We start from the raw sequence: 15,472 nt of genomic DNA on the forward strand, positions 1-15,472 counted from the left end.
GCTACTTTTTCTATTTTCAGTAAAGACAGGGTCTTGTTCTGGCTCAGGCTGATTTCAAACTCCTGAGCTCAAGGGATCTGTCTGCCTTAGCCTCCCAGAGTGTTAGGATTACAGGCAGGAGTCACCACACATGACTATCAGGTATATCCTTAGTCATTAAAAAGTCAGAGTTACATACTGACGTCTGAAGGCAGCACCAGCATCAGTGCTTTTGTGACCGAATCAGGCCCATCCAGGCATTCAAAGAGCAGCCAAATCAATACATTAAGTACTCGAGTACTATTTCAATATGCTTCTTTGAAAGTCATTTAAGGTAGAATATAGTTTAATAGTATAGCCTGAGAATGAGCTTTTTTCATTATCCTCACACACTGATCCCACACTGAGGGGGAATTCTCTATTTTCTATACTTCCTCTGTGCAATGTGTTCACCATTAGTGACATGGCAATTTAATTAAAATTAAATACAATTAATAATTCTGTTCTTGGGCCGGACGCCGTTGCTCACGCCTGCAATCCCAGCACTCTGGGAGGCCGAAGGGAGTGGATTGCTTGAGATCAGGAGTTCGAGCAAGAGCAAGATCCTGTCTTTAAAAAATAGCCAAGTGGTGTGGCAGACGCCTGTAGCCCCAGCTACTCAGGAAACTGAGGCAAGAGAATCACTTGAGTCCAAGAGCTTGAAGTTGCTATGAGCTATAATGCCATGGCACTCAACCCCAGGGCGACTGATGAGACTCTTGTCTCACCAAAAAAAAAAAAAAAAAATTTTGTTCCTTAGTCATGCTACCCACATTTCAAGTGCTCATCAGTCACAAGTGGCTGGCGGCTACCATACTGGACAGTGCCGATCTAGAACATTTCTGTCAGGATAGCACTGTCTACATATCTCAACCTTACCAATGCCATGGCCCTTTAATACAGTTCCTGTGGGTCATGACCCACAGGCTGAGAACCACTGGTCTACATCAACGTTTTTCAACCTTTTTCATCTCACAACATAAAGTTCCTCAGCACACTTAAATTATGTTGATTTAAAAAAAAAAAAGTAAAATATATATACTTACTGTGCTTTGAACTTCTTTAGAAAATAATTATCTTTAAACATTTTTGTGGTACACCTAAGATCCTCAGAGCACATCAGTGTGTTGAAAATCCCTGATTCAGATAGACTGGGTCAGGTTTGGTAAGCTGCTCAGTACTGGTATAGGCAGGGTTTAAATCTGGTTTTTGCTGACGCTTATACACCTATGCTCTTTACTACCATCTCCTACCATTAAACAATGTTTCCAAGAGATTGTGGGCAGAGCAGAGGCAAAACCAGGTTCTAATACCAGGGAAGAGAGAGCAAGTGAGGGAAGGTGGCTTGCACAGGCCTGGGCCAGGCAGGTAACATGCGTGGTGACAGTGCGAGCGTATTAAAAGCTTTTGCCTACTTGCTTCCTCTAACATCTTTTTATTTTGATGTGTTCATAAGTGGCAGCTCAGCATGCTATCTTTACAAAATCACAAGAAATTTTTACCCAAACCACCCCCTTGCTTTTCCCACTCCACCTCCCAGTTTTGTTTCACGGCCACTGGAAGCCCAGGAGATAAACCAAAAGGGACTCTGAGGCTTACTGAAGTTACTTTTGGGTTTGCTTCCAAGTGTTCAGGAGCTGTGTAGCCCACTTACATTTGTCTTGAATAGGGGTCACTTTTAATGGCCATATTTTATCTAGTTAAAAAAACATTTTGTACTATATCCAAAAAAGAAGCAATTCTTTTTAGATACTATGTTTTGAACTGTAGTTATCAGAGGTAAAAAACCTGTGATTTTTAGTGGGTATCACGTACCCCCAGCAAACATCTGGGGGTACATTTTGATTTAGTCTTTTTATTTCTCAGACCTCTGACTTGTGAATCCATGCCATCCTTTTTTAAATTCAAGTAGCATGACAATGTGAGACGAGTACAACCTAGGCCTGAAGTTTGGTATAGCAAATTAAGTTCTTCAGCCTCAGTTTCCCATTCGCAAAAATTGAGGCAATTACTTGTTTTGTTGTCTTGGTTGTTAATAACTAAAGCATTATCAGTGCAACGTAAGTCCCACATACCCTCCCTGTTCCCATTCTCCTCCCATGCTCAAATAATCATTATTGTAAATTTGACTTTTATTATGCAAGTTATTATATTCTTTTACTACATTGGTACATATCCCTTAACAATATATAGCAGTATTTTAAAATGTAAGTGTTTCCACATTCTGTATATCCTTCCTGCAACATGATTTCCCTCACTCAACAATGTTTTTGTCCTGGCTATCTGGTGGGGGCTCATAGCAGGAGTAGAGAAAGAGGTCAAGACCCATCCTGAGCTCAGGCCCAGCATTGTCTGGAGACAAACATTTCCCTTTCTTGTTCTTGAAGACATCTACATTCACCGATTTGGCATGTATTTATCAAAGCCCTCTTTTGGGCTGAAGAGACCCCTCTGCAAAGAGTGGTACTCACTTCTTCCCGGCTGTGTTCTCCATTCTCCAGACCAGTGATATTCAGCCTGCTTTGGGTAATGGTAGAATCCTACTAGACAAAGATCCCTCAACAAACCTGTCTAGAGTTCTTCTATTCCTGGAATTCTCACTGAGTTTAGACCAGCACTGGGAATGGAAAGTTCAGAGACCAACCCTTATCCTCAGTTGTTATTTCCAAGAAACTGGACTGCTCTGAGCATCTGCCATGGAAGTGAGCGCCAAAGTGGCTGCCATCTGGCCTTGGCTTGGGTGTGGAATAACTGAAAAGGCATTTTCCCAGACTTCAGGGTACTCCCAAAGGCATGAAAAACCTAATGAGGGAACCCCCCTCACTATGCATGATGGGGCTGAAAAGCAAGGAGAGAAGTCAGAGAAGCGGTTGTGAGTCCCAGCCTACTCTTGCAGTTGGTTTGTCTACTGACTTGGCCATATCTTAAAGTCCCAGTGCCAAGTTCCAAAGCTCAGTGCTGCCCATGAAGAAGAGGCCCACACATTCCAAGAACAGCCAAAACCAACTCACCCATTTATTTGACCAAGAACATTTTACGGACAACAGAATTAAACAATCTTTAATAAAATTCCTATAGAAAACTCAGTCTCAGGGCAAATACACAGTTCTCTTTCCCATATAATCAAGGATTGAGAGCTCCCAATTTCTTTGGAGAAAAAGCAGTAGTTCTGCTGGATGCTGCCAGGACTCAGAAAGAGCATCTACACATTCGAACCAGTAGTTCCTATTGCACATATTAACATTACTCGCCGCCTAGCACCCTACATATATGGTACCTCAACAAATAAAAGATTTCCAAGTGACAGGAAATCATTTCAATTTGAACTAATATCCTTGAAAAATCACATTATTACAAGTTTTAATAAATATAGTAAAGATAATTGGCATTTTATTAAAATACTGAATTTTCGGTCTGGAGTTTATTCCATAAATAGGTTCCTTTTTATTTGCTTGCTTTCTTGGATACATTTACTCAAGTATTATCCTCTATGAAGTGAATTCTTTCATAGATACCATATAAAAACTGCATTAATATGTGCCTCATTATAGAAGCAGCTGGAAGAACTGGATCACACAGTTAACTAACTGAAAAGTAACTTAAAAAAAGCTGCGCTTTTTGTAAAACTTTAAAACACAGGCTGAAGAATCCCAAAGAAATATCTTTTTATATAGAACTCCCACTAGAAATTTTATAAATATATATGCAGCATATATATATATATATATATTATATTTGCCTCAAGATTTTCAGCAAGTCTGGTTGGAATGATGCTATTATGGAGATAAATATTAACAAAAGAATTAATGAGTTTCCACAGGTTTATAAGATTTCTTTTGAAAAAATCATAAATTCAAATTATATTATAATTTGTACTCTACACAATTTAAAAGGGAAGAAAGACACTTTTCTTTTAACCCTCATTTGGAAAACAAGAACAGTCACCGGCCCTCAGGTATGGATAAGTTATTGGCCAAGTGATAACACCTGCTCACAACACTGAAAAAAAGTATTTACACCTTTCTGGGAAACATTAAAAAACAAACAAATCAGCCAACAATCCCTAGTTGCATTCCATGGCGTGCAAAGTCAGCAAGAAATGATTATCCATAACATCGACAGTTTTCGTGATAAGTCTTGGAAGCATTCAAAAAGCAGGGGGTAGTCATCAGGGATTTTTCAGATTAGATTCTGTGGGATGCCTTGTTCTTAATTTAAATCTGAGTTCCAGGATTTCATTCCCTTTATAACATCTCTGGCAAGGTCATGTTTGATTTAGTGCAAGTACAAAATAAAAACAAAATGAAACCAACACATTATGAGCAAAGGCTGATCATTAAGATCTATAGTCTTTCCGAACTGTGTGAGCCATCCAGTTCACTTTAGTAGTCCAGCTTTCCCTGAGCGCTTCATCAAATTTCTGCTTAAATTGTTTAAGGGCTTCTTCTTCACTCTTCCCTAAGGCAAGAGAGTCCTAAAACGGAAGGGGAAAGAAATCAGACTTTATATATCCTCAGAAGAGATGCGTAATTACCAAACACGCTCATGTTCTTATTTAAATATGATTTGCAGCAGGGAGAACACCAAGGTAATATGACCTCTGCTAAAGGGTTTTTAAACATGAAGAGAATTTATAAATACTGAAAAACCCACACTCAGCTGCTTGCAACCACCACCTAAATCCAGAGCTATTAAGACCCTGGCAAATGAAAGTCACGCTGCTGAAAATCAAAATGCCAAAGAGCTGCTACTACATGGTCTTCCAGTATGTGGGTATGAAGTCCACTGCCCAATACCATTCTTCTTTATGCCCCCTCTACTGATGAGAAAATCTGAGTTAAAGCTCCTCTTTCAAAATTGCCCCTTCAGATGAACTTCCCCAATTTTTTCCCTCCTGGTTAAGAACCATCTCAGAGGAAATGATTTTGTTCTGCTCCCTTCAGATATTTGAATGAAATACGCAGCTATAACGAGCTCCATGCCCACAAAGTCCAATAAGGAAAGGGAGTTTGTACCTTAAGATACTGTATGTCCTTGACTGACGTGAGCTCAGGAAGCCCCGCAGTCAACATCAGTGCAAAGAGAGTGATGAAGAGATTCCCATGCCGTCGTAAAATCAGGTATGCATCTTCACAACACTGGCGGAACCTTTGGTCGATGCGGCAAACCACATGATCACAGTGTTAAAGAGGAGAAAGCATATTTCGTAAAGGGACATACTTAGACTTTCTATTAGAGCTGAAAACTTTTGCCAAACTTAAGGTTCATTTCTGATCTTCTGTGTAAATTGTCCCAGAACTAAAATTTACATAAAATAATCAGGCTATCTAAAATCACATCCACCTTTTTCAAGAACAAAACTAAACAAATTCTATGACAAAAGGCAATATAACACCTCATCGGAGTTTTGATGAGACGCAGAACTGATAATTAAACCAGTGATAATTACACAAGGACTGTACTTCTGCGTTCTATATTTGTGGTCTGACTCCAGAGGCTAATTTCTTTAACGTCCTCCCACGTCAGTGTCAATGCTTTTGCATTGCTCTTCCCACTTATCTTGCCTTCCCTCTCTCCTCCTCAACAGGACCACACGATCTTATCCCCCTTATTTTGCCAAAGAGAAAAGTGAAACCAGGGCAGTATATTCTGCAGAAACCCAGGCAGAACTAGAATGAGTAACAGCAATCATTTGTTAAGCATGTGTTGGTTATACATAGTCTATGATATATCCCTAATCACAACAGCCCTGACATTTTATTATTTCTGTCCCCTTTTTAAGATGAAACAAAGCAAGAAGACAAGTAATATGCTTGGGAATGTGTAAGAAGTAATGGTCTGGCCCGACCCCCAGCTCCCTCACTGTACTTCATACAGAATGACGGCAAAATGCCTGCTTTCTCAGCATATTGCTATCAAATGTTTTAACATTTTCCAATAATTTTCTGAAATAGGTAAAAGGTAGTGTATTAGTGGAATAAATCACTGGAACATTTCAAATTTCTTGTGCTCTGTTTATCCTTCCTAAGCATTTCTGAACCAGCACAGGATCTGACAGGCAAATCCTCCTCCCCACAAAGTTTCCTGTTATCAGACTGAATATATCCCAGATCCAAATACATCTCAACTAAGAAATGCGAGTCAGGCTGGCCAAATGAGAAAGTGTCAGGCATGTTTAGCCTTGACATGAGGGCGATACTTACCGGCCAAACTTTTCTGTGTTTCCTGTTTTTCCTTGCTGAATGACATGAATGAAATCATAAGTAAGAATAAAAGGCACACGCTCCCTTTTAATGCCAAATTTAGATTTGAAATTTCCAAGAATATGTCCAAAGTCAATGTGGAAGAGCTGGAAAACAAATGGGATTTAACTTTGTTTATGTTTCTAGTAAGGTCCAAATAGAAGACCTCCACTGTCCTAGACCCTCAAGCCCTATAGCCTAGGGGTGTCAAACCTTTTTTTTCCCCCTCTGCCTCACAACGAAAGAATAATTGTCTTGGGCCACACAATAAATACACAAACATTAATGAAAGTTGATTAGGAAAAAAAAATAATAAATATATCTGATTTTTTTTTAAAAGTCAAATATTTTAACCAAAAAAGAGTACATCCTTGCCCCACTAGCTCCATCACCTTCAGAGCTACTCCTACAGCTAAAAAAATAACTTCTCCTAAAAAATAAATAACTACTTCTCCTTGCTCTTTCATGTGTTTTTCCCAATTAAAAAAAACAGTATGTTAGGGCCAGTGTAGTTACTCACACCTATAATCCTAGCACGCTGGGATGCCAAGGAGAATAGATTGCTTAAGACAGCCTGAGCAAGAGCTAGATCTTGTCTCTACTAAAAATACAAAAATTAGTTGGGCGTTGTGATGGATACCTATAGTTCCATCTACTCAGGAGGATGAGGCAAGAGGATCTCTTAGGCCCAAGAGTTTGAAGTTGCTGTATGACCTACCCAGGGTGACAGAGTGAGACTCGGTTTCAAAAAACAAAAACAAAGTTTATGCTCAGAGAAGTTGCTGTGGCACTCTACTCAGGGTGACAGAGCGAGACTCAGTTTCAAAAAACAAAAACAAAGTTTATGCTTCATTTTAACTTCCTAATTTCAGATTACTATTCTTATTACAGAAGGTTAAAGGTTTAGTACTCCTGTGGTAAAATAATGCTACATAATGTAACACATTATAATTTCTAGTTAAATCAAAAGTCAGTGTTCACACTTTTCGGATTAGCTAAATACACATCAAAGCTAAGCAATGTGACAGTGTATACTGTGACTACATTTCCTTTTTATTCATCTCTTTTTCCTTGAAAAAACTGCTTTCACTTATTTCCTTAGCTTGGTGTTCTATCATTAATTCTTCCTTAAATATCTACAAATAATTTTCAAAACTGTTTTTCAGACAGATTATCTATTGGTTTCTTTTTTTGAGACAGAGTCTCACTTTCTTACTCCCAGTATGCTGCTGTGGCATCATAGCTCACAGCAACCCTTCAAGTGATCCCCTTGCCTCAGTCTCTCATGAGTAGCTAGGACTACAGGCGCCTACCACAATATCTGGGTATTCTTTTTTTTTTGAGAGACGGGGGTCTTGTGAGTTCAAGTGATCCACCCAACTCAGCCTCCCAGAGTGCTGGAATAACAGGCCTGGGCCACCACGCTTGGTTTCTATCTTGGCTGGTTTTTCTCTATCTAGTTTTGCTACAGAGCCATTATGCTGGGCTTTCCCTATACTTTTTTCCCATCTGAAACCCCTATGTCCTGAGTCTCACATCACATTCTCTTGTAACTGAGACCAGCCAGGGTCCCTGTCACTGGCACTACTGATATTTTTAAGCTGTATAATTATTTATCATGGAGTCTGTCCCATATACTGTAGATTCTTTAGCAGCATCCCTGTCCTCTACCCACTAGATCACCCCCCCATTATGACAACTAAAAATGTCTTCACACATTCATAAATGTCCCCTTAGTGAAAAATCACCCCAGATGAGAACTAGTAGTTTACTCTTATTCTGGTAGATACCTTAATTCTGCAGTTTGCTGAGAGAAGACGAAAAAAAGGAATAGCTTTTGAGACCTGGCACATTTGAAATGTTTTTATTCTATCCTTCATACATGGATTCTGGTTACAGAATCCTAGGTTAGAAGTCATTTTCCATCAAACTATGAAGGGTGACTTTCACTGTCTCAGAGTTTCCACTGAGAAGCTAAGCCATTCTGCTTCTAAACACCACAACGAGGCCACTGTGTCTCTGGAAGGCTTTAAGACCCTCTCTTAATGCCTGACACACTCCAGTTTCACGGTGAAGAACCTCAGTACAGGTGCTTTTCATCCATTATAAGGGAACTTCGGGTCCTCCAGATACTCATGAGCACTGGCTCTGTCCTCCTCTTCTGCTTCTTTCTGGAACTCCTATTAGGTTGATGGTGTACTTCCCTGGACTGAGTCTCTAGTGTTTCTGGATTTTTTTCTATTTATCATATTTTGTTTTGGTGATATTAAGGTATAGTGTTTTTTTCTTTTTTTTTATTGAGACAAATTGTCCTGGCTTACATCCTGATATGTTTGCTCTTCGTTGCCTGAGTTTCCTCTTCTATAAAATGGAGATAATACTATTACTTATTCTGTAAAGTCGTCATGAGGATCAAGGACATTAAATATAAAGCACAAACCGTGCCTGTCACAAGATTGTTTACACTACTTCTAACTTTTTGTTTGTTTCTATTTTTAATTTCTAAGACCTCTTTCTATTTTCTGATTTTTAATAAAGTACTCATTACTGCTTCATAGATACACCACCTTCTTTAAAACAAACAAACAAAAAAAAAAACTTTAAAAAATAATCCTCTGTTTAATGCAGTTACTCTGTCTTCCCAGAGTTCTTTTCTGCCTCCGTTTTGCTCGTTTGGGCTCTCTCTGTTTTTCATGGCAGAGGCTTCCCTCAAATGTCTCCTAATCCAGTAGAGAGCAGAATGGTGGTCACTAAGGTCCGACCTAGAGCCAGAGTTCATACAGTAATCCAAAGATTAAATTCTGGTACATCCCTAGTGGCAGGGAATTCCTAGGCTGGCTAAACCAAAAAATTATCCAAGATACCTCATGTGTCTTTGCTTAATATAAAAAAAATTACAAATAATATTAAGTCGTTATGAAAAATAAGACTATTTTTACTTGAAAACTAAATACTTCTTCATAAATAAAATGACCTAACTTTCTTAGCTACCCCAAAATGCTATTATTAACACTACTTTCCTCTCTACTCCCAAATATGATTAGGTTTGATGGTCTGAAAGGGAAAATAAGTAGGGCTCATCTCAACATTTTCTGTCTTACCACTGGTAATACATCCATCACATCATCTATTCCTTTTGTATCCCAAATATAATTTCTTTATTTTACTTTATTAATTATTTTTTGAGACAGGGTCTCATCAGGTGGTGCTACTGTAGCTCAGTGCAACCCTCAAACTCCCAGGTCAAGCAGTTTGCAACCTCTTAAGTAGCTGGAACAACAGACATGCACCACCATGCCCCACTAATTTTTCTGTCTTTTTTTTTTTTCTTTTGAGACAGGGCCTCACTATGTTGCCCTTGGTAGAGTGCTGTGGCATCACAGCTCACAGCAACCTCAAACTCTTGGGCTTAAGTGATTCTCTTGCCTCAGCTAGGACTACAGGTGCCTGCCACAATGCCTGGCTATTTTTGTTGTTTTTGTTGTTGTTGTAGTTGTCATTATTGTTTAGCAGGCCTGGGCTGGTTTCAAACCTGCCAGCCCTGGTGTATGTGGCCAGCACCCTAACACTGAGTTATGGGCACCAAGCCAATTTTTCTATTTTTTGTAGAGACAGGGTCTTACTCTTGCACAGACTGGCCTCAAAGTCCTGACCTCAAGCAATCTTCCCACCTCAGCCTTCAAAAGTGCTAGGATTACAGGCATGGCTCACCATGCCCTGCCCCAAATACAATTTCTTATATTGAAAGAATACGCCACATTTAAATAACTACAATAAGTTTTTCAATAATTTTTAAACATGTAAATAAATGCTTACAATCTAGCTTTAAGCAAACAAATGAATACATGTAGCAGATGGTACATGAAACAAGGGAAATTAAAGGAAAGACAATATATCTTTATATGACTCCAAGAGCCAATAAGGAATCTATCTGAATCTCAGAGGAGATGATTCCATACCTAGGGAACAGCATCCCGAGGCCCTTGGCAGACACTGTGGAGCAACTTACCTGGCCAGTTTTTTTGACCATGATGTTGTCACTATGTCTGTCACCAATCCCAAGGACATAAGAAGCTACACAGTAGCCGGCACAGGACAGGGTAAACTCTTCAATGGCTCGGTCCAGGTCATCCCTGAAAATGAAAAAAGAATATCAGCAAAAAGGGTTTTCAGCCTCCAAATATGTAGGATGAGATCCAAACCACAACTGTTTCCTTTAGAATTATGAGAACTGTAACACAGAGCTGCCAAAATCGTATGAGAGAACTTGCTAGATTAGCCAAGAGGAGTGAGGGTGTTATTACAGAACAAGTCAGAAAGGAATCAGGCTGGCTTCAAAGATATTAGATAAGTGGGCCTCAGCTACCCACATTTCCTGGGAATGAGATTTTGGTGGGAATGCAGTCAGCTCATACACACAATAGGTGAGATGAGACCATGGCTTTGCTGGGTCATTCTGGGAATATTTTTGTTAGTTTTAGGCTAAAACTAGAATTCCATGCTTATGTGTTAGTATTGAGGTTCCAACCATTTAAATCATTGACTTTAATTAGAAGTGAGTAATATAGCCCCCCTGGAGATAAGGCCTTGAGAAAAATTTTGGAAGCTGATTCTCACATATAAATCTTTGATCTTACTAATGATAAAACTCAAGTCTGACTTTGAGGTCTTTAGCCAAAAACATATGCAGAGTATTTCCTTCTTAGTGTCAAATTCTACTCTTTTCTATATATTAGCGCTTTTCCAACTCCAACCCTAAATAACAAAATTCCAAGTTATATCATTATACCTGAAATATTTCCTAATATTTCCTCTAAGACATTAAAGACTTCTAATGGAAAAATGGTTACAATATTTGTTTGGCTTTTTGTACAAAAAAATGATAATTAAGAATAAACTTTTATCATAAGGATACTTGCACTAGACCGTTTATTGCAGCTCAATTTACAATCACCAAAATGTGGAAACAGCCTAAATGCCCCCCAACCCAGGAATGGATAATAAGCTGTGGTACATGTATACCATGGAATACTATTCAGCCATTTAAAAAATGGAGACTTTACAGCATTTGTATTAACCTGAATGGAAGTGGAACACATTATTCTTATTAAAGCATCATAAGAATGGAGAAGCATGAATCCTATGTATTCAATTTTGATACGGGGACAATTAATCACAATTAATGACATGGTGGGGGGGTGGAGAAAGGGGAGACCAGAGAGAGAGAGAAGGAGGGAGGTTGGAGAAAAGGAAGAGCAGAGAGAGGGAAGGAAGGAGGGAGGGGGGTGGAGTCCCAGTGTGTGACACACCTTGTACCCTCAATGAATCCTCAACAATAAAAAAGTCAGGCAAAGACAGTTCAGGTTCCATTTAAAACAAACTAACTAACTAACTAACCCAGAATTGTATTCTTTAAGCCAGTTCAGAAGAGCATCTTTGTTGAAGGCTGCTGCAGCAGCCACATTGCTACTGTTCAGCTGAATGTCAGCAATTGTTTCAGAGGTGCTCACAACTTCAATGAGGCCAGAGCGATCTCCTGTAGCTAAACAGCCATAAGGCAGCATCCTGAAAAGAAAAAAAAAAAAAAAAGGGTATAAAGTCACATTTTTATAATGTCCATGGGAAGATTTAAAAAGTCTTATTTTCCTTAAAATAAAACATTATTTGTTAAGATTTTTTTCCTTGATAAAGTTTTATTACTGATATATTTGCCATTCCTATGCTATTGTCATATAAAAAATATAAGTCCTACCTTCAGATAGAGAATAAATCTCCTGGCCAACAGATAGAGTAATTTATTAGAATTCCAGTGTGCCAGCTAAATCTTGTATTATTTGTTATCTACTTACTCTGTTGAAACATGTTTTTTTGCTTGGATAGGTGGACAGAAGAAGCACATCACATGAAAGTCTTTCATTTTTACTGTAAATTTGGGTGAAGGGAACCTCCCTTTATGTAATACCTAGTAAGTATCAAGTGCCAGGCTTACACATTATCTTGATTAGGGGCAACTGTGTCTTTTCAGTTGTTCAAGCCCATCTCAAGTTCATCTTCAAGCTCACTTTTGGCTCTTTGCTTTCCCTTATGCTCAACACTGAATTTATCTACATTGAAAATGTATAAAGAATCTAAGCCCACCTCCACCCCACCATTCCTCTGCTAACACCCTAGTCCAAGTCAACATCAAACCTTGTCTCAGTTATTCCTCAGTTATATATAACTAAGGTATATTCCTCCAGTTATATGCCTCATTCAACAGTTTCCTAACTAGTCATCTTGGCTAGTCAACACACACTATCATAGTGTGTTCTAAATACAACAGCAACATGCTCATTTAAAATGTACTCATATCACTTCCCTGACCAAAATTTCCACAATTGCTTCCCATTTTAGAGTAAAAGCCATATGCTTACCATGGCTCACAAGGCTGTCTTCAATCTGGTCCCCCTTCATCTCTCCTACTACCGTTGCCTACTTTGTTCCTACTATACTGGCCTCCTAGCTGTTTCTCAAATGTATCCGGCACATAACTCTTTCATGCCTTGTTTTGTTTTGTTTTGTTTTGAGACAGAGTCTCACTTTGTCACCCTTGGTAAGAATGCTGTGGCGTGGCCTCACAGCAACCTCAGCCCCTCTTTCACTCGTTTACATGTGTAGTTTTCTCTGCCTGGAACATTTTTCTCCAAGACATCTCTATGGCTTACTCTCTCACTTCTTTAAATCTTTGCTTAAATGTTATCATCTCAGGGAGAACTTCCTGGATCATCCTGTTTACAGATGAAACACTATCCCTGACACAAAACTCACTATCCCTGTCTTGCTTTACTTTCCTGTATAGACCTCAACACTATCCTACATCCTGTACATGTGACTTATTTGTCTTTCTCCACCATTAAGATGTATGTTCTATTGGTCAGGAAGATGTTGTTCACTGCTGTATTTTCAGTGCCTGAGAACATACCTTGCATAAAGTAGGTACCAAATAAATATCTTTGAATCAACAAACTGAATAACAAAATCTCTGTAAGCTTAAGTTCCCAATGTTATAAATGAGGAATATGAGTAACTTGACAAAAGTCACACAGTTCACTAAGTGGACTTAGTCAACTTAAAACTGGGCCTGTGTGTCTCTAAATCTATCTTTTTAACCTAATACAGTTTCCTATCAAGTGAGAAAAGATAGTGAGGCCGATGCGGATGAAGAACTGCTGCATGTCTTACAGTTGACAGTGATATGAATAAAAAGTTAAACCAGAGGACCAAGGTGCCATCAACAGGTCTGCATGACTTCTCATTTCCTGAGCTGAAAGCTTACCTCTCCTATTGGATTATAAACTCCTTGTAGACCCCAACCTAAAAAAAGGTGACTAAATACAATTTCAGAAAAAGACAAGAATTGATATTCTCATTAACTAGACAAAAGAGTGGCTAATAACACAGTCTGGAGAATTGCCGCGCCCACGGCATATAGCCGTTGTGAGGCGGCGCTGTCCGCGTTATAGAACGACGGGAAGGTGGATTGTGCTCTGCGGAGCTTAGCCCCCAGCGCCCCCAACACGTACAAGCATCAGAAATGTTGCACTACGTGTCTTAGGTATTTGCCAAAGTTTAAAGATTATGGCATCTGTTCATGTGATTGTTATTCTGTACCTGAAACTCATTCACTCTGATAAATTGTCAATATGTACTTTCTTAAGAATGAGCACAATGCACTGATGATTCAGATAGAGCACAGCCTCGTGAACTTGTCAGACTCAGTAGCACCAACAATGAGCACACAAAGATGTTTTTGATCACAAATATTTTCTCTTAATTTTCTAAATACTGTATTATAAAAACAACTCCTCCAAAATGGAATGTTTTAACTTTGGAAGGTTTAGACATATGTCAGGTAACTACAAAATGCAATGGATGGAATTCATGGGTTTACTTGAGTATAGCTAAGCATTGTGTTAGAAGGGGGGAAAAAGCAGTTCCTGCTGTCCGTGAGCTTACAAAGCACAAATGCACAGTGTGCATATGATCACTGCATGAGGGAGAAGTGCCAGGAAAACATAACTGGAAGCAAGAAGGACCTCCCAGAGGAGGAAGGACAGCAGCAGTGGAGGGGAATGAAAGGGGGAGCACAAGAGCAAGGTAAGGAGAAGATATAGTGAGTACTGGAAAGACCCTGCAGGTCCCTGTAAGCCATGTAAGAACTGTAATCCTCCTACAAGCACTGAGAAAGCCTCTGAAGGAGTTTATGAAAGACAAACAGAAAGTGTGTGTGTATGTGCACACTGCAGGGAGAAGGCAGTGTATGAGTGTTAGTGTGTGTAACAATCATATAAAGAAGAGAGTTTTATTAAATAGTTTATAAAATTCCTTACAAGAAAAATTAAATTATTTTATGTCTCCTTAAGCACTTTTCTAGTGCTATCAAAATTAAATTGGGAGCAGAATTGTCAAACTATATTCTGATAGAGTGATGTATCAATAGATTGCTTTACATTTGCATTATTTATTTTTCTCCTTTTAAAAATTTACCCTTAGGTAATAAAGGCAGCTAGAAAGTGTTAGTACTTGTACTGACGCCCCTTATTCTTATCATGACACAACACATGTGAGGCAAACGCGGCCAGGTTAAAGTGCACTTTCTCACTTTCCTGCATCTCCCCACCTCACTCGCAGCCCGCTGGCACAGGTCCAGCAATTTCCTCTTCAAAAGCAGGCAATGATGAAAGCGTTCACTGCCTTGAGGATGGACCATTCACAATGGGAAGGAAAAAACATCCTTGTCAGAAAGACATTTGACAGAAGTCAAGCTGAGGACAAATACTTGGAATCCTGATCATCTTATCTAGGCCCCCTTTGCAGTCAACTTCTATGCTTCTTATAAAGGCCAAGACAACAATTTCAGAATGTTCACCTACCTTTCTCAAACTCTGACTAAAGTAGCAACCTTTCTTACTAAAGCAACAGTTAGGCGCCTGTGGCTCAGTCGGTAGGGAGCCGGCCCCATATACCGAGGGTGGCGGGTTCAAGCCCGGCCCCGGCCAAACTGCAACCAAAAAATAGCCGGGCATTGTGGCGGGCGCCTGTAGTCCCAGCTACTCGGGAGGCTGAGGCAAGAGAATCGCTTAAGCCCAGGAGTTGGAGGTTGCTGTGAGCTGTGTGAGGCCACGGCACTCTACCGAGGGCCATCAAGTGAGACTCTGTCTCTACAAAAAAAA

At 39.4% G+C, this 15,472-nt stretch overlaps 1 protein-coding gene across 5 annotated transcripts in view; it reads right to left on the reverse strand.

Moving 5' to 3' along the window:
* Nucleotides 1-3,000: 3,000 nt before the first annotated feature.
* The window catches only part of PIK3CB (phosphatidylinositol-4,5-bisphosphate 3-kinase catalytic subunit beta), a 202,107-nt gene continuing 189,635 nt past the window's right edge, over nucleotides 3,001-15,472 (reverse strand). For all 5 annotated transcript variants that reach the window (XM_053598899.1, XM_053598897.1, XM_053598901.1 and 2 more), the window contains 5 exons: nucleotides 11,658-11,825; nucleotides 10,270-10,393; nucleotides 6,222-6,367; nucleotides 5,034-5,166; nucleotides 3,001-4,492 (listed from right to left, as the gene is read on the reverse strand). In XM_053598899.1, the coding sequence (XP_053454874.1) occupies nucleotides 4,355-4,492; nucleotides 5,034-5,166; nucleotides 6,222-6,367; nucleotides 10,270-10,393; nucleotides 11,658-11,825 (709 nt within the window). In that variant the 3' untranslated portion in view covers nucleotides 3,001-4,354. The remainder of the gene's footprint in view (nucleotides 4,493-5,033; nucleotides 5,167-6,221; nucleotides 6,368-10,269; nucleotides 10,394-11,657; nucleotides 11,826-15,472) is intronic.

The sequence above is a fragment of the Nycticebus coucang genome, chromosome 8 (genome assembly GCF_027406575.1).
Source record: "Nycticebus coucang isolate mNycCou1 chromosome 8, mNycCou1.pri, whole genome shotgun sequence".
In the NCBI taxonomy this organism is placed as follows: Eukaryota; Metazoa; Chordata; class Mammalia; order Primates; family Lorisidae; genus Nycticebus; species Nycticebus coucang.